This window comes from Vicugna pacos, chromosome 10 (assembly GCF_048564905.1).
Source record: "Vicugna pacos chromosome 10, VicPac4, whole genome shotgun sequence".
Lineage (NCBI taxonomy): Eukaryota > Metazoa > Chordata > Mammalia > Artiodactyla > Camelidae > Vicugna > Vicugna pacos.
In genome coordinates this window covers 31,920,588-31,940,601 of record NC_132996.1, presented here as the reverse complement: position 1 = coordinate 31,940,601, position 20,014 = coordinate 31,920,588, and the positions used below count along the sequence as shown (strand labels likewise).

Below are 20,014 nucleotides of genomic sequence, written 5' to 3'. Positions count from 1 at the left end.
CTCTGCAATGGGGTGGCCATTGTTCTTTATGGGCTCTTTAAAATTGTTTTCAGAGGCCAAGGTACATCCTTGGAATCTCCCCAGGGATGAAAAAGCATCAATCATAGGGGGAACTACATTTTTGGAAATAGCCAAAGTCACTGTATTAGTCAGAGTTCCCCAGAGAAACAGAGCCAATTGGATGTCTGTGTATGGAGAGGGAGAGAGAGAATGAATGTTGATTTTAAGGAATTGGCGCATGTGATAATAGAGGTCCAAAATCTTTGGAGTGAGGTGGCAGACTGGAGACCCAGGAAGAGCTGATGCTATGGTTGGTTCAAGTCTGAAGATCTCCTGCTGCAGAATTTTCTCTTACTCTGGGGACATCAGTCTTTTGTTCTATTTAGGCCTTCAACTGATTGGGTGAGGCCCATTTACATCATAGAGGACCAGATGTTTTACTCAAATGTCACCAATTGAAATGTTAATCTAATCCAACACACCCTCACAGAAACATTCAGAATAATGTATCACCATATATCTGGGAACTGTGGTCCAGCCAAATTGACATAAAATTAACCATTACAGTCATTAGGGGGCACATTTGGTGGATATGGTAGAGTGACCTATGGTAGGCAAAATCAGTGACTTTTTGATATGAGATTCTTTGGGGTGATTCTTTTTTTCTAAACCATGTCTTTTTTAATTGAGATGTAACTGACATATTAGTTTCGGGTATACAACATAATGATTCAATATCTGCATATATTGCAAATTGATCACCACAATAAGTCTAGTTAGCACTCATTACCACTCATAATTTTTTTCTTATGATGAGAAATTTTAAGATCTACTCTCTTGGCAACTTCCAAATATACAATAATGTATTAGTAACTATAGTCATCAAGCTGTATATAACATCCCCAGGACTGACTTATTTTATAACTGAAAGTTAGTGCCTTTGAAGGCAACTCCTCAAAAAAAAAAAAAAAAAAACACCTGATTGTCGATTCCTAGAAAGATGTGTAGTTGCTCAGAGCAGTGGCAGAATCAGTGTGTGTTTCTGAAACCAGCAGCCTTATACGTTAATAAGTGATTACTGTGAACCAGTTCTGTGCTTAGTCATGGCACGGGGAGAAGACAATCTTATCCTCTTGGAGTTTCCACTTAGGTGAAAAGACCCAACAAGCCCATGAGAAAAAATGGCCACAGGAATTCAGTGAAGGGAAGACTCAGCATGGGCTGGAGTGTTCAGGAGAGCTTCCTGGAAGAGGCTCAATTTGTTTGGGCCTTGTATATTAGGGAAGATTGGCCGTGAAAGGGGAGAAGGGAAGGAAATCAGGTAAATAAGTGTCCTGAGAGAGAAATAAGCTGAGCTCATGCTGGTCCAGACAGGAGGGCAGCTGGGGGCAAGAGGATGAATTATGCAGGTCCTTGAAAGGGAGACCAATGAGTTGGACCTTAATCTGGCAGACAAAAGGGAGTCATTGAAGGCTTTCAAGCAGAGGAGGGTCCAGAGCTTGGACTCAGGAATAATAGCCTTGTCTGGACAGGACCTGGGAGCCTGCAGGCAGGGAGTTCATGAGAAAGCTACTGTTTCATGTCCATTCTTCTCCTTCTTGATCTTCTTTCCTCCTTGGTCCTCTTTCCTCTACTTTCTCTCCCACTCTCCCTTTCTTATTTTTAGTTCCCATTTAGAAATTTTTCCTTCAGATACCTTGTGTGAGTTCTCCTTTGTCCTCCCCTTCCTTCTTCCTTCACTTCCTCTCGTGCTTATCTTCCAGGGAGACCTCATATTTAGGAATTAATGAAACAGCTGTCAATTCAATACTAGGAAAAGTTTACTTTATACTTATTTATAGGTAAATGCCTTAGAGGGAAGGGTATAGCTCAGTGGTAGAGCATGTGCTTAGTATGCAAGAGATCCTGGGTCCCAGTACCTCTATTAAAAAATAATAATAGTAAAATAAATTAATAAACAAACCTAATTACCGCCCCCCACAAAAAAGTGACTATATAAGTAAATGCCTTGACTTATATTTCCCTTAACCTCCACTTGTCCCCTGTAAGAATTCAACTGGTGTCCAATGTTAAAGAAATTTGATGTTAGGGCTGATTTCGTGGACTGTCTTCCAAATCACCTTGATAAACATTCTGGGGCACTTCCTCACAGGCTGTCAAATGGGAAAAGGACACAGGGAAGCTCAGATTCCTTAAATGCAGTAAATGAAGGTTCTAGCTGTTACTTTCGAAGACAGTTTCCTCATTACTGCCCCAAAGAATTGGCAGGCATGCAGGGAGCATGGGAGGTGTAGAGAGAAGCCTGGTCTGGGAGTTGGGAGATCTGGGTTTCAATCCTGGTGCAGTCACTAATTATCAGGGTGATCCATGGCAAATCCCTTCCCCTTTGCAGATCTCAGTTTTCCTGTTGGTCCAATTACAAGACAGCTTACTAACTGATCTCTAAGGGACTCTCCAATTATCCGTCCCTCCCCTGCTCACCTTCGGTCTTCTAGCATGGGCCCCTTGGAGGCTGTCAGTCTCAGGGGATGCTTGGGAGATTCCAGATCCTACCCAGAATGTGCTGCTTGGAAGATGCTCTTAATCTTCAGGGAGAGAACAGGGAATCCCTGACTGTCTTTAATCCTCAAAGGGAGCCCCTTTGCTAAGCTGGAGTGAATTCTGAATGAATACTTCATCACATTTCCAAACCTTCACCACACTCAAGTCCTTTCCCACCCTGCTTGTTCTCAGATAGTGGCATGACCATTTCCTTTACCAAAAAGACTGTGGCAATAGCAAGTGAACCCCTCTGACTTGCTGTCCCTATGCCACTCCTTTTGTGTGTACCTGAACTCACTCCCAGGAGAGTTTCCTGATTCCTCCTCCTTCCAGTTGAGCTGAGCGCCACAGAGTCCAGAATATTTCCTGCATTTTCTTGTTTCAATAACTATCTACCCCATAGGGAACCCATTTTATTCATCAGACTCTGGAGTGCCATTTCAGGTTGTGATATACAGTAAGAATCACTAGAATGTTGATTAAATAAATGCATAAAGACAATAACGAAGACTGTGGGGATACAGAGGAAGGAGAGGCTGATTGAAGAGGTTTCATGAGGGTAATATTTTTCAGCTGTTCTTTGAGAAGTTTTTAACAGGTGGAGATGTGTTAGGAATTTTCCAGGTTGAGGTAATAGAACAATCAAAAGACCCTTGAAAGCAAAGAAAAAGCTGGGGAAATAGCAAATGGTCTAGTTTTGATGAAGCATTGATAAGGCCAGATCACGGAGGGCCGAGGGGTCATAGAACGGAGTTTGACCCTCGTTCTGAGAATAAAGAGGAGTATTTGACCGATTTTAAACTATGGGGAGCTAAAAACGCATTAGACCTGCATTTTGGCTGCAGATGAGAAGGGATATGAGGGGCATGAGTCGAGCAGTAACTAGGAAACTGTTAGGAGTGAGCACTGTGGTGAGCAAGGATGGAGAGAAGGGCACAACTGGAGGTTTGGGCGGTAGACCGCCCACTGGGGCGTGGGGCAGAGGGAGGAGTTTCGAGCTCGTACAAATGAGAGCGCGCGGGTGCGGTTCATCTCACCGGGCGACCGCGCGGGAGGAGCAGGTCAGCCCCGCATGACGGAGTTGGAGCCGCGGGCGCCGGGCTCACGTGTCCCTCGCGCGTCGCCGTCCGTGCAGTCCTCGGTGGGGTCGGCGGAGGCCGCGGGCGCTGCGGTTCCGGTTCCGGTTCCGGTTCCGGCTGGAGCCCGCGCCTGCGGCGAGGGCGGGCGGCCATGGCGTACTCCACCGTGCAAAGGGTGGCCCTGGCCTCGGGGCTTGTCCTGGCTGTGTCGCTGCTGCTGCCCAAGGCCTTCCTGTCCCGCGGAAAGCGGCCGGAGCCGCCGCCGGCGCCCGAAGGTAAGCGCGGCCCGCTTCCCCCTCCCCCAGCCGCCGGGCGAGCCCGGAGGGCGCCGCTCCAGGGACGGCGGCTTCCGGAGCCTCCATCCCTGCTGGAGAAGGCGGACCCGGCGGCGACTGGGAGGTGCCAAACCCCACGGTTCTCTTGGCACCAGCGGGCCACCCCCCGACCGGGTCTCTCCTGATCTTGCGCCGCAGGCATCCAAGCCCCGGCACCTTCCAGCTGGTCTCTCACACACCGGTTGTTCATAGCCCCTTCCCCTCACTGGCCTAACTCATTTACGCACCGTTCGTTCAGGTGCTTTGGGTTAAGAGGGCTCCCAGTTGGATTCCTCTCCTTAGGGTTTCCGTGTGCTTTCTGAATGAAATCGTCAGTTGGAATTGGTATTGTTAACCTTAATTCGTTGCGTACTTTTCAGTTTGGTGTTGGATGCTCACTGCTTCAGGCTCTTTTCGTGAATATAACTTGAAGATTTTAATAACCCGAATTTCAGTTACTGAGATAAACAAAGCTCTGCGTTCCCCTTACCTGTACACATATTTGTTAATCCTTTGTTATTGGCATGCTGTATGTGCTGGCTAAAAATGCACCCTGTGGGTTGCATTCTAGGCCTTTTACATAATGAGTGAGTGTACGGGCACGGATGCCAAAGGCTGGAAGCAGGAACTAGAACAATTCTCTATAGGTCGTGAAGTTCTGGTAACTTTTTCCTAGAAATTATCTGTGTAACATCCTTGAGACATGGTTTTACAGTCTCCACACTTCCACTAATAGTTAACCTGTTGATTGTTGGACAGCTCCTTTTCAGTTGAAGTTCATTTCCTTCTAATTCGTGCACGCTGGCTGTCGCTCCGCCCTCTTTTGCGCATCATAGATAATAAAGACTGCAAATGCAAAGCACCAAGCTCTAGAGGTGGAGGACAGATTGAACCCAGATCTGTTTACAGAATTTGCTTGATAGTTTTTATGTTTGTAAAACTATCTGGGAGAGACTTCTAAAAAAAAAACTTACATATTTGGTTTTCTTTTTTTCTTTCTTATTACAGAAACAACGTAAAAGGTTTTACTAACTTTGCTTATATTGTCTGCATTGAAGAAGTCAACTCATGATGATCCTAAGCAATAAAGATTTGTCTAGGATAGTGTTTTAACACATTGAATTTTCATTATGCTGAATTATGTTGAATAAGTTCTGTTCAATGTGAGTGCCAGACACTCTTCTGAATGTTGTATAGAAAAGAGATTAGACATGGTTCTTTCTCTTAAGAACTCAAGTTCTAATATTCAGTGTCCTCGTCTTCCAATCTGTGCACTTTGTTCTGTTTATTCCTCAAGTGTTCTTCCTTCAGCTTCCTTCCTAGCACTCAAGTTGCAGCTCAAATGTAATCTTCTTAGAGAGACTTCCCCTGATTACCCTAGCTCAAGTAACTCTTTCCTCTCTCATCATTCCTTATTCTATCATGTTATTTTATTTTCTCTGTTGCAGGCATTACTATATGGTATGACATTTTCTTGTTCGTTTACTCATTTATTTTTTTGTCTCCACCTTCTAAATCTAAGCTCCTGAGGGCAAGCAGTTTGTCTTGTTCACCACTGTTTCTTTAGCAGTTGGCATATAATGGGCAATCAATACTTTTACATGAGTAAGATGATGAAGCTACTGATATTGTGAGTTGTTTTTTGAGTTAGTTACCAAAGCAGTATAATCGAGGCAGAAACCTACCTTAAATGATGCATTCCAGTAACTGAAATTTGCTAACTAAAATCGCTGCCCTGGTACACTGACATTTTAAAAACAGTGAATCCTAGCCATTTTGGAATTATATATCACTTTGAGAATTTGATGAAAATTATGGATTTTTCCCCAGGAGAAAATGCACATACTTTTTTATACATACATTCAGAATTTGAATGTCAGTTCAGAGAATCCACAAAACCCAGAAACCTTTGCTTTGAAAAAAGGGGCAGCCCTGATTATTTGAAAATTCTTAAAATTCATGTCATTGTAGTTTCCATTTCTGCCCACTGGAGTATGTGAGACAAGCACAGTCCCTTTCCCACATGACAGCCATTAAGGTAGTCTTTTAACAAATATTTATGATGTACCTTTAACATAGTTTACATACAATGTATAAATACTACAGATTCCATGAAAAAATGAGTCAGATCTCTGCCTTGATGAAGCCACAATTTAGTAGGGGGAAACAGACATTAAATAAGTGCCAAAATGGTCCATTGCAGGTACTTATTCCTTTTAGGGAATGAGAGAGACACATGTTAGAATGATCAGTTTTACTGGTGGCTCAGGAAAGGTGTCATGGAGGAGGAAAGTCTTTTTTTGTTTTTGTTTTTGTTTGTTTTTTGATAATTGCTGTCTTGACATATGATTTGTGTACCATGGAATTCAGCCATTTAAAGTGTACTTTTGAATGGCTTTTAGCATATTCAGAGTCATGCAACCATCACCACAATCAATTTTAGAACATTTCATCATCCCCCCGCCCCCAGACTCATACTCTTTTGCCATCACCTTTCAACACCCCCCCCCACCTCAACCCCTTCTGCCCTAGGCAACCACTGTCTACTATCGGTCTTCATAGATTTGCTTGTTCTAGATATTTCATATAAATGGAATCATACAATGTGATCTTTTGTGACTGGCTTCTTTCATATAGCATGTTTTCAAGGTTCATTCATGTTGTAGCATGTATCAATACTTCATTGCTTTTTATGCCTGAATAATATTCCATTGTGGTGGCTGTACCACATTTTATTTATCCATCAGTTGATGGGCATTTTCGGTTTTGATTATTATGAATAATGCTGCTGTTAACATCTGTGTACAGGTTTTTGTGTGGATAAATGCTTTCATTTCTCTGGAGTCTATGCACTTGGGAAATGTGAGCATTTTAGTGTGGCTGGAACTAAGAGTAGAATTTCTGGTTCATATGGTTACTCTGTGAACAGTTTTGAAGAACCACTAGATTGTTTTCCAAAGTAGCTACACCACTTTACATTCCCGCTGGCAATGCATGGGGGTTCCAGTTTCTTTGCATCTTCATGGACACTTGTTATTGTCTGCCTTCTTGATTATAGCCATCCTAGTAGGCGTGAAGTGGTATCTTAATTGTGGTTTTTTCTTTTGCGTTTCCATGATAACAACATTGATATCTTTTCATGTGTTTATCGGCTATTTGTGTATCTTCTTTGGAGAGATGTCTATTCAGACTTTTGACCATTTTTAAATTGAGGTTTTGTCTTTTTATTGTTGAGTTACAAGAATTCTTTACTTTAGGTACAAGTCCATTATCAGATATTTGATTTGCAATTATTTTCTTCCATTTCAGCCTTAGTGGGTTGTCTTTGCTTTCTTGATGGTGTCCATTTAAAAAGAAAAGTGTTTAATTTCGATGAAGTGAAACTTTACCTATTTTTTCTTCTCTTCTGCTTTTGGTGCCATATCTAAAAACAACAACTTGCCAAATCCAGGGTCATGAAGATTTATGCCCATGTTTTCAAGTTTTATGGTATTTACTCTTTAATCCATTTTGAGTTAGTTTTTATATATGGTGTGAGGTAGAAGTCCAGCTTCATGTGGATATGCAGTTGTCCCAGCATCATTTGTTGAAGACTATTCTGTTTACATTGTTTTGATGCCCTTGTCAAAATTCAGCTGACTATAAGTGTGAGAGCTTGTTTTTGATCCACTCTCAATTCTGATCCATTGATATAAATATCAACTATACTTATCCTTATGCCAGTACCATACTATCTCAATTACTGTAGCTTTGTGCTAAGTTTTGAGGTTGTGAAGCATTGTCTTCCTATTGTGTTCTTTTTTCTAGATTGATTTCTGACTCCTATGGCCCAGCAGTTCTGTACACATTATAGGATCAGCTTGTCAATTTCTGTAGAAAAAGCCAGCTGGGGTTTTGATTGTGTTGCAATCTGTAGATCAATTTGGAGATTATTGCCATCCTAACAATATTAAGTCTTTTAATCTAGGAACACAGGGTTTTTTAGAAATTTATTTGGGTTTTTATTTCAAAGAAGTTTGTAGTGTACAAGTCTTATTTTGTTAAGTATTTATATTTCTTATTTGTATTTCTAAGTATTTTATTATTTTTGGTGTTATTGTAAATTGAATTATTTTGTTAATTTTATTTTCAAATTGTTCATTACTGTTTTTAGAAACAACTTTTGTGTATTAATATTGATTCTGCAAACTTGGTGAATTGTTTCTTAGCTCCAATACATGATTATGTTGTCTGCCAGTAGAGATTGTTTTACTAATTTTTTTCCAATCTACATGCTATTCATTTTTCTTTCCTAACTGCCTGAGTTAGAACCTCTAGTACAATGCTGAGTAGAAGTAGTGAAGAGATAACAACCTTGATTGTTCCTAACCTTAAGAAAGCTTTCATACCATTAAGGATATTGTTAGATATGGATTTTTTTTTAAGATGCCCTTTATCAGCTTGAGGGAATTCCCTTTATTCCTAGTTTGTTGAGTATTTTTATTATGAAGGGGTGTTGAATTTTGCTTTTTCTGTGTTTATTGAAGTGATGATGGGGATTTTGTCCTTCATTCTATTGATATGTATTACATAATTGATTTCTGAATGTAAACCAGCCTGTATTCTTTGGCTAAATTGAGGAGGTAACTCTTAAAGTGTTTTATTAGCCAGATTAAGAAGGACCTTCTGTAGATAAACAACAAGGACCTACTGTGTAGCACAGGGAACTGTATTCAATATCTTATAATAACCTAAAATGAAAAAGAATATGAAAAGAATATATATGTATAACTGAATCGCTATGCTGTACACCATAAACTAACACAACGTTGTAAATTAACTATACTTCAATTTAAAAAATTAAAAAAGGACATTCCAGGCAGAGGGAATACAGAGCAAAAAAGAACACCCAGAGGCTTGAAATAGCTTTAGAGCTAGCTGTAAGAGAAGACACCAGAGAAGTTGTAAGGGGCCAAAATGTAAAGGTTTTTTTTCCGCCATACTTAAGGAGTTTGGATATTATTCTAAAGACAGAAGAGGCCATTGTAAATTTGTAAATAGAAGAGAAACATCCAGTTTAGTTTTAGAAAGGACACCTTGACAACAGTGTAAAGGCTGGATGGTGAGGATTTCATTAGGGAGAACATTGTTGCAGTAGTCCAGTTGAGACACCAGGAACATCATTAAGCCAGGGTCTTTGGGCTCATCCATTAGGATTCTCATGATAAGTGACAGAAAGTTCAGGTGAACTGTCTTAAGGCAAAAAGAAAATTTATTGTGCAAATGAATTGACCCTGTGTTAGAACTGGCCTCCTGTGTGGTTTGATCTAGAGATTCACAGTCTCATCAGGGCTTCTGTCTGATTTTCTGTGTCCTTTTCACTTCTGGGTTCTTTCTCAAGTTGGCGCTATCTGATTTCTCTCTTAGGGTAGCAACAGTGGTTGCATGAGTTCCAGATATCACTTCCTCACATTCAATTATCCAGAGAAGGAGAGAATGTTTTTCTTTTCTTTTGAACTCTTCCTTCACTCCCCTCTCACTCTTATCCCCTCCTCCCATCTCCCAGTTCTTTCCCAGTAATTCCTGCTAACATAGCCACTCATCTTAATGGCTTGAATTAAGTTACTTGTAGTGCTGTGGGTAGAAACAATATGCAGATTAACCACTGTAGAGTTGAGAGTGATTCCCAAAGGGAAATAGGGGTACAGGAGGAAGATGGAGTAAATGGAGCAAGGGAGGCAGTCAATACTGGCTGGGAGGAAAGAGAACAATTCTAAGAGACGTTTTTAAATAGAAGTGGAAGGTAAAGGAGAGGGAGGCATCTTGAATTATTCTCAGTTTATTGGCTATAAACTGAGAATATATAGATTTATGACACCCTTTACCAAAATAGTAATGAAGTAAAGTAGATTAAAGGGGAAAGATAATGAGTTCAGGAATTTGAAGACTAGTATCATATCCCCTTCTTCCATCTTTTTTCCTACATTGGCATCCCTAGCTCCTTTATCTATTCCTCATATGACATAGTTACAAGTATCTAAACATAGCCCTCTTAGAAGGCAAACAATAGCACGTGTAACCCAGTTACCTCATGGAAGAGCAGCTGATTGCATTCCCCCACCCTCTTTTTTAAAATTCTGTACTTCAATTAATGCATCCTGGGGATTGCTTTAGATTTTTTAGCACTTGCTGTTTAATTAGAATCTTAAACTTAATTTTAAATAGGAGCTGCTCATCTAGGTTTTGTCCATTTTGTACTGTTCATTTGATGTTTCAGAACCAAATACAGGACTTGGTAGCCTTCTCTGTCGCATTTTATCTATTTAAATTTAGTCCAGAATTCTAGCCTCTTGACATTTTTTCAGAACATTTATTGTTCTATTCAGTGTATATGTTTACTATCTCTCTCAGCTATATGCTATTCTTCATTTCTAAAACCTTTTTTTTTGTTAAAGACATTTTCAAACATAAGCAAAAGTAGAGAGAGTAGTAAAATGAATCCACATTACCCTGCTTCAACAACCATCATCTTGTGTCATGAATATTCCCACTTAACTTTTTCCTTCATATGCTCAATTATTTTGAAGCAAATCCCAGACATTGGGTCATTTCACCCTTAAATACTTTCATATACATCTCTGAAAACATAAGAATTCTTCTTAAAATATAGCCACAATATTATTATTACATCTAAAAATCAATAATTCCTTAATGTCATGAAACATCCAGTTGGTGTTCAAATTTCTCCCACTGCCTCTTAATTTTTTTTCACAATTTCACCATTGATTAGGATAAGCATGTCTTTTTGGTAGACCATTTAAATTATTTTTTTAAATGTATCAGTGTTTTGAAACTGCTTTTAGGATCACCTTCACTTTTTGTGAACTGGAACAAATTATCTATCTCCGTTCATTCAAGATTTCTCTTTGAATCAATATAATTTCTTAAATTTTTTTTTAGTTCGGTGATCTTATTTGCAAGTTTTACCAGTCTTCTTGGTAGAAATTATTTAGTGAACAGACTTGAACTCCTCACCCATCTGGGACATTTTTTCCCTCTAGGACTATTAATTCTCCATTTAACCCCAAATTCATACCTTTTGGTAAAGAATATGTTAGCAGAATAAAGATAAGAAGTTCTGCTTTCTCAGCGTTACGTTTTATCATCAGGCAAACTGCCTTTTCACTCTAAAAATGCCCCTTTTGCTTTTGCTAGCCTTTTTGTAAACCTTGATTTATTTTGGACCTTGGCCTCCTAATGTGGTTCTTTCAAGATGTGAGGAAGACAGTCAGCTGTTGCTAGTGCACCACTTTAAGCAATGCTGAATTAAATATGGCCTGTAGAACTTCCTCAGTATTTAGGGAGAAGCTTACGTATCTTAAAGAACCATCCATTAAGACCTTTCTTGTATTGCGGTAATCAGAAGTATAAACACATCCAGTTCTTTATTGATTTATTTGCCCTAAGAATGAAATGCTGCAGATGGTTTAATGTTGCTTTCAGAAAGCTCTTTTGTTAACAGTGCTAGAGTTTTTGTTTTTGTTGTTAGTAATAGGGAAGGTTATTAACAAGGGAAAGCAGAGCTTCACTCTATAAAACCCATTAAGTTTTTAGTCATGCTTAAGTGATTTGCTAAGTGAAATTTTAATAATTAAATAAACCTAAATATGGGGAAAGCTTTCAATAAACAATTGGGATTTAGTCAAGTCCATTTTATAGAATATTTAAGTACATATGGAGATAAGGATACAGTTGTTTTCTATTTTGGAAAGTCTACAATTTTAATGTTCTAATATCTTAATGTTCTGATACCTTTAGCTGTTTTTTTAAAATATTTTTTTTAGAAACCACAAATCCTTCTTGTAATGAAGCTATAAAGGAAGCATTTGTAATGATGAGAAATGCAAAATAGGTAACCTAAATGTTCATCAGCTTGAATGGGGGGGGTAAGTGAATTGTGATATAGATATACAAGGAGATGCCATATAGCAGTTTGAATGAATGAACTAGGGCTCCATATATCAACATGGATAGGTTTCTAAGATAAAATACTGATTCCTCGCCTAGAAAAAAAGGCAAAAAGGGAAGTTGCAGAAGCATAAGTACAATATGATACTGTAATATACATTTTAAAAAAATTTTGGTTAAAATATCCATAACATAAAATTTATCATTTCATCCATTAGGTATACAGTTTAGTAGTATATAACCATCACTACCAACTGTTATATCACCATCACTACCATCCATTCATAATGTAGTTTTAAAACACTCAAGACAATGTTATATATTGTTCATGGATGTATACTTATGTGTAAAGTGTAAAAGCACACATTCTAATAAGAATAAATTTGGAGTTGTGGCTATCTCAGGGTAGGAGGAAGAATACACAAGGGGCTCCAGTTAGCTCTGCATGGTAGATAGGTATACATGTGCTCATGTATTATCATCTAGAGTTTTTTGTACACTTGGAGTATTTTCTTTAAAAAATTGATTTTTTAAAAAATCATTTCAACTAGACATCTCCAGGTGTTTTCTAGCCATTGACTTTTTCAGTATTCTGGAATGTTCAATTCTAAGAAACATAGTGGTACCAAGATCCAAGAGGTGAGATTACTCCCTGTTGAGAACAGTTAACTTTACAAAGAGAATCTCTTCCAAATTCAGCATTCTAACCCCAGCCTGTCATCTCAAGTGTACCCTTGGTCCCAAGTGGCAGAGGTTATAGGTGTGATGCCTAAAGGTCTGAGAGAATGACTCTACAAAGAAAAGAAATAAAAAAGAGAGCAAGTTTTTGAAGGTGAAAATAAGTTTCATTTTTAGGTTTGAAGTGATAGACACCAGAGGACATATACACTAATGGAATTTAGAGAGAAGAGGTAAGAGCTTGGAGGAAGGTCAGAACTAGAGCTATACATTTTGGAAATTGTAATGGATACCGTGAGAATGAATGAGTTTGCCAAAGGATGAAGAATAAAGAAAGAACGAAGTTTGAAACAGAATCTTGGGGAGACAGGATTAAAGAAGAACCAGTGAAAGATGAAAAGGAATAGGTAGAAGGACCAGTCATTGGGGAAAGAAGAGATCAGCAGAGTGATGTTCTACAGATATTAAGGCAGGAAAATTTGACAAGGATTTGTTCAGATTAATCCAATATTTGTTGAATGACTTGTGGTAATCACTTTCTTGTGTAGCAGAGGAGTCCTAAGAATGAGAACTGAGTAAAAGCCATTGGATTTGATGGTTAAGGTTTAGTTACCATGTTGCTATAACTATTCTTTTTGTCTATAAACTCTTTAAAGACAGGAATTCTGTTTTATTTATCATTTTAATCTCAATGTCTGGCACAGTACCTGGCACATTAAGTACTCAGTAGCAAATCTGTGAACTACTAAACTGAGTATAAACTGCACAGATTTCTCCTAGGATATAAAACATATTTTACCATCTAGCCTGTCTGTTCCATTGCTCTCCAATCCCCTCTCCTACCTTTGAAAATAGTATTTTGTACTTTTTCAGTGCTGCTTTGATTCTAGTCTGCAACTGCTTTTTCCAAAACTTTTTTAAAAATCAATTTTAATGTTTCAGTACTTCTTGCCACATCATGATTCATTTAGTGTTGCTTTTTGAAACCCTGTATTATACTTCTTTTCTTACTCCCATTATTCATTCATTAATTCAATATAAAGAAGACAGTTCTAACAGTCAGAGCTGTACAGAGGTGGCCAGGGCTTCCAGGGGGCCAGGGGGAGTGGAGTACTGAGTTTCCTGTTCAATGATATTCAGCAGAATCAGGACCACAACTTAAGGGAAGTGAGGGTTAGGGTTTGAACAAAAGTAGTTAGAGTAGGTGACTCTTTCAAAAAATTTCAACTTCGTTGGGATATAATTCACACGTCATGCAGTTTACCTATTTAAAGTGCACAATCAGTGGTTTTTAATATAGTCACAAAGTTGTACAACCATCAGAATCAGTTTGCTATTCTGAATCTCATTCCCTCCTTCAGTGATGACTCCTATCCTCTTTTTTTTCCTTTTTGCATTCTTTCAGTACTTAGACATTTGGTCTGTCTAGTAATAAGATCCATGATACCCTGTTCCTTTTTTGCTGTTTTGGATATACTACTTTTTTAAAAGCATCGTTTGATGGGGGAACCATCGTTTCTGTTTCATTTATGGTTCTCCTCCTTTCCTACCCATAGCACAGAGTGCTGAACATAACAGCTGTCCAATAAATATTCTTGGATGACAGATCTATAAAAGTTTTGGGGGGAAATGTGTGATGTTTAGCATCATCATCATTTTTCAATTTTAGAAATGCAAACTAATGCCTTTTGTGCCATTACTTGGTTTGAATTTTTTATATCTTGTTTTATGCCAAGTATTTAAAACAGTCTTCTCAGTACAGTAAAATGAAATTCAACAAGATATTAATACAGATATTAAATCTAGTATATTGAACACTAGATAAATCAGATTCTCTCACAAGAAAGGCTAGCTTCTCGGATGTTGGCTAGGCATTTGTTCAAAGTGCATTATAGCCTTAGAGCTAGTATGATATTAAGATCTTTGACAATTTGGTAGCAAAATAAGTCACCAGCACCCAAACAAAGTAGTAGTGACCTGGTTTCCTTCTTCTGCTGTCTGAAGCTGTGCTTCTGTTGCTGCCCTACTCTTAAAAAGAAGCATTTCTTCTCATAATTTCCATGTCATTTGAAGTCAGTATCAGGAGGGAAAGGAGGATTGTTGGAGTGGAGCTTGGCTGGGAGAGGACGCAAGGCAGAAGGCAGCTCCCTGGCGCAGACCCTGGCTGTCTCACTCCCTGCCTGCCCTCCCAGCATCTTACCTCAGGAGCAGAGAGTTGACTTAAAGATGGTTCTCAGTTCATAGCACCTGATTAACATCACAGTGCAAGGTTGCTTTCTTATTTTATTTTCTTTTTAACCCTTTATCTTCAATCCACATGCCCATTCCTTTCCCCATTCACGTGCACCCACTCTAATGTGTTTTATGTTCTTAGACCTACACATTTGTTTGAAAGACACATAATATAATTATGATGTGTCTTTAGCTTACATATGGTATTTGCTTATTTTTTTTACTCACTGCTGTACTTCTCAAGATATATTCCTATTGCTGAAGGTACATATAAAGTGTGTTTTCTGAAAGCTATGTAGAATTCCATAATTGTATCTTCTCCATTTTGACTTTCCATTCTCTCAGGTATGGAGGTTACTTCAGGCTCCCTGCTACAACATCATCACAGTGAACATTCCCACACAGGTCTCTAAAGTCTATAGCTCGCATTAGGATATAGGTAGCTTTGTTTGAGAATTTCTCCGGAATTTATACACCAGAGTGGGATCACTGGATCATAGGGCATAGATATACTGAATGTCACTCAGTACAGCTAGATCACTTAGCAGAATGGCTGTATCTGTCTACAGTCTTACCCACTGTAAGAGAGTTCTTGCCTCCCTACATCTTTGCCAGCGCCTGCTATTACCCACCATTCCAATCTTTGCCCTTCTGATAGGTATAAGTGCTATCTCATTGTTTTAATTGGTATTTTTCTTGTTGGTTTTACTTTGAATTTGATCATCTCTTTATATACTTGTTAACCATACTAGTTCATAGCTACTCATGTCTTTTGGCCATTTTTCTATTGGGTCTCCTGTAATGTTCATATCAAATAGTGGGAGTTTCTTATCTATTCTAGAGATTTAATCCCTTGTCAATTTTAGATGTTGCAAAAGCTCCCCTTGTCTGTCCTCTATCTTCACACTATTCATGGTATTCTTCATTGAACAGAAGTCCACAGTTTTTTTGAGGTCAAATCCAACAATTTTTCACTGTATCATTTGTATTTTTAGAGTCTGATTCATAAATTCTTTCTGCTTCTTCGTGTTTTTCTTTATTATCTCCCAGTGGTTTTTCCATGCAAGCCTGTTTACATAGCCTTTTGAAGAGGTATCTTTCCTTTTTTTCTCACCTATGACTCTCAGGAGACTTGGCAGCTGGTGTTAATGTTTGGCTGCTCCTGGTGGAGGAGAAAAATGTAAGAAAATTGATGCATCCTCCTTTCTCTAAGCCCTACACTTCCACAAATAGGGATGAGTCCCTGTGACCCTAATTGTACTCCATGAATCTTGTCTACTCAGCTCCAGCTGATTGGAAAGTGCTGTATACCTACCCAAGCTGAGTACTCAAGATCTTCCTGCAAGGAATTTGAAATTAAGACCAGTCTCCATTGTCCTCTTGAAGGACATGCAAATTGAGGGGTTTGGGGGTGAACATCTTCCTGCATGTTCAAAAAGAAGCAGGAGCAATTCTTTGCAGAGGAATGAGAATGAGGAAGATATGCACAGAATAACAAGGAAAAGCCTTATGGCCCTCTTATAGAGAGGGAGAAAGATTGAGATAGAAAGTGAGGGTAGCTGTCTTGGACCCTAATGGTGTTCCAGTTTCTGGTTGTATTCTCTTCTGAGACCAGATTGCATTTCCTCATCTGTATTAGTTAGAGGTGGCTAACTGCTCTAACAGATAGACTTCAAAGCGTATAATGGCCCTAGCAAAATAGAAGTTTATTTCTCACTCACATAAACAGGTCCAGATGGTTCTGAGTTGGTAGGGTGGCAGCAGTGGAGGGCTCTGTGCCACACAGTTATTCAGGATTCCAGGTTGATGGAGGCTCTGCCTTTTTCAACATATGTCCTCCAAGGTCTCCCTGGGTGCCAGCATCCAGCCTGCAGAAAGGAAATGAACATGGAGTTCAATACATAGGAAGCTTCATAGGCCAGGCCTTGAACCAGCACCTGTCATTCACATTCCTTTAGCTAGAACTCAGTTACATGATCCCATTTAACTGAATGGAAGCTGAAAAATGTCATCTACCTGTGGTCTCAAAAGGAAGTGAAGATGGGTTTGGTGAACAGCTAGAGATTGCTACATCGTATTTATTTTCTGTGAGGTAACTCTTGTGATGCCTCTATAGCCTTGTAATTGAGTTCTTAAATTTTTTAAACTTGTTTGAATTGGCTCCTATTTGTCTCAGTGCATGAGGTGTTTTCGTGATAGGCATATTTAAAATGGTAGAGGAAATGATTAATGATTAAGACTGATTAATTTGTTTTCTCAGGGAAGTTGGGTCGATTTCCGCCGATGATGCATCATCACCAGGCACCCTCAGATGGCCAGACTCCTGGGGCTCGTTTCCAGAGGTCTCACCTTGCAGAGGCCTTTGCAAAAGCCAAAGGATCAGGTGGAGGCACTGGAGGAGGAGGTAGTGGAAGAGGCCTGATGGGGCAGATTATTCCAATCTATGGTTTTGGGATTTTTTTATACATACTGTATATTCTATTTAAGGTAAGTGGAATCATCCTGGTCATGTTACATCAATGAAAATCTAATATCATCATAATAAAAATCATTGTCAGCATTAAAACTCTTTACAGTTCATAACCCTTTTTCAAACCCATCATCTCTTTAAACCTTGCCTCCTTTTTATGAGGTACTTAAGATAGCTGTTATCTCAGTTTTACAGATGGGAAAATTTTTGCTCAGAGCCTAAACAATTTGCCCCAGAATTCACAGCTAAAAATTCAGAATCAGGACTTGAACCCGAATCTCCTAGTTCCTAATCCATTGAGCAATAAGTAATAAAGTTCAACACCTCCCCTCCCTGCACCCTGCCCACGCACCCCCCCCTTTTTTTGACTGGGCATCTTTGCAAGCTGTAAAGGCACAAAGATGTTCTAAGAAGTCCTTTATTATTAGGATTGGCACAGTGATTTCCAAGTAGCCACTGCGAGGCCAAATAATGACTGTACCAACACTACTTTTTCCTTCTTTTACCCCCAAGAGTATGAGGTGCTGTTTTTAAAATCAGTTGCAGTAATTGGCAGTTCTGAAACAGAACTGCCACGTCCTGAAACTAAGCCTGATATTGCCTAGCTCTGGGTAGACATGGTTTGGGTCCTTTAAATGCAGACTTCCAGTTAAGTTCCACCTCCAGGCAGGCTTTGGTCGGCCATGAGGCTGGGCGCCGTAAGTGGAGGCAGGAGATTCACTTGTCCTCCTAACAAAAGTAAGAGGTGGAATTCTTCAGGCAGCCCAAGCTGAATCTTAGGTGAACAGGGGATGGCAGATGTCCTGTAAAGAGATTTTTTTCCTTGTGTCTCAATAATTTTTTACTTGGAAACCTTCTATTGGGTGGTTTTTGTTTTGTTTTGTTTTGTTCAGGTGTTTCTCTAATATTATTTCATTTGATTTCTCCCAACCTTTTTTTTCCTTCATTTACTATGAGGGGTTCCATGACTTTGAGGTTCTGAGCTGCTGTTGATGTGCTGTACCTCCTTCAATTCTCAGCTCTCAAAGGGGAAAAGTACTGCAGAGGATCGGAAATGCTCTCCTGCCACACCTGGAAACACCCACAGGAAAATTAGTAAGTGCCTCTTCAGCATATTCATAAGTTTCATTGAGTTAGACAGCCATACAGCTGGAGGGACAATCTGTGGACGGGTCTTAAAAGCATTTCTCAAAAGTGGTCCCAGACAAATCTGATGCATTTTTACCTTAGCTCTGGTAGTCTCAGAAGTTTCCATATTGATATTAGGCTTTTAAAGGAAGGAGAGTTGTAAAAAGTACAAAACCACCAGTTTACTTTTTTATATATTAGCAAATTAATATTTACATTTGAAATGGGTTACTTCTCACTTCCAGACTTCAGAATATGGGAGGAAATTTCACATAGAGGAAAACTGAGACAGTGAGATCAAGTCATTGCCAGAGTCAGTTATTAGATCTACGGACAGAGTTGAACACTTCTGACTCTTAAAATGTGATCATCAGATACTTATTGACCAATTAGAATATTCTCTCTGGAGAAATGAAACGTTAATGGCACGGCTCTTCCCTCTGAGAATTTATAGTCTAAAAATGGATGTCAGGAAAAACCACTTGTGAAAAGTTTACTACCTAGAAAGAAGGGACTTGGCAAAAGCCTTGTGGGAAATCACGTCTTGCTGGGTGGCTGTGGTGGAGGGCCTGTTAGATAGGGCGCTTGAGGAAGATGCAGCCCGACACGGGGCAGCTGTGGGAAAGAAGGCATGAAGGGTAGGTAGGTTAAGCCATATTGTTGCAGGCCTCGAGGGTCAAACTATCCTGTAGATACTGAAGCCTCATTAGAGGTTTTTAAAAGAAAGACATCAGCAAAATGAAGTAAGGCTGGGCCACTGAAGCATCTGCCCTCGGCCATAATTGCTTTTGTATTTCTGGATTTAGTCTGGATTCTCTTTGGAAATAGATATCCCAGTCACATCTACATCCTGAAATCTTAAATGTTCAGATTTAAGCGACTGATCCCAGCTGTATTCTTAACTGAGATAGTGTCTAACCAAAAGTGATGGTGAATATGTCATAAAAATCTTTTTTTTTAAAGATTTGTGAACTCTTTAAAGAGTAGCGAATTCTGTATCCTGTCACGTAATGCATTTAAAATAGAAGTAAATAAAATGAATTCCTAAGAGTAGCCATTTTATAATGTAGTAGCAGTTATGTCAGCTTCTTATGCTTCAATTTTGAATTATATGGAAAATAAATACAACCTAAGCGTTTATGTGGCACAGATGTTAACTGCATGCATAAGAATTTTTTGTAGAAGTAGTAAAAGGCCTTTGAAATATTACATTTTATGATGACCCTCTAAATATACGTGTAGAATGATACTCAGGTAGGAAACAGAATAACTAAATTATCTACATAATGAACAACATTTAATTTTCCTATTGCTTTAAAGTTCATTTCTTGTACTGAATGAGTGATTTACTTTTTATGCTCTACTTTTAGAGTCTTAACATTAGTTTCAATAGATAGATATGCTCCTTACTGACCCTTGTTGAGGGAACTGCTTCTGGAAGGCAGGGTTACACCACTTCACCCCAGATGACTGAAGTAGAAGACCGTGGGCGGGAAGGTCTCAGCCCTAGTTCAAGACTTCTTCTATTGAAGAAGAGTAACTTTCAAACAATTATCTTTCATATATGTTTTCAAATCTTCTGTAGCTGTAAAATATTGCTCATTTCAGGGTCGTAACTCCTTTTC

The 20,014-nt window shown here is 39.1% G+C and overlaps 1 protein-coding gene across 9 annotated transcripts in view; it reads left to right on the top strand.

The window, feature by feature from the left end:
- The first annotated feature begins 3,591 nt into the window (after positions 1-3,591).
- Positions 3,592-20,014, top strand: part of RIC3 (RIC3 acetylcholine receptor chaperone) — a 35,121-nt gene continuing 18,698 nt past the window's right edge. For all 9 annotated transcript variants that reach the window (XR_012076571.1, XR_012076570.1, XR_012076569.1 and 6 more), the window contains exons 1-3: positions 3,592-3,895; positions 17,052-17,278; positions 18,281-18,356. Coding sequence is in view for 6 of the 9 variants with exons in the window: in XM_072969434.1 (XP_072825535.1) it covers positions 3,772-3,895; positions 17,052-17,278; positions 18,281-18,356 (427 nt within the window). In the remaining 3 variants the exon portion in view is untranslated. The remainder of the gene's footprint in view (positions 3,896-17,051; positions 17,279-18,280; positions 18,357-20,014) is intronic.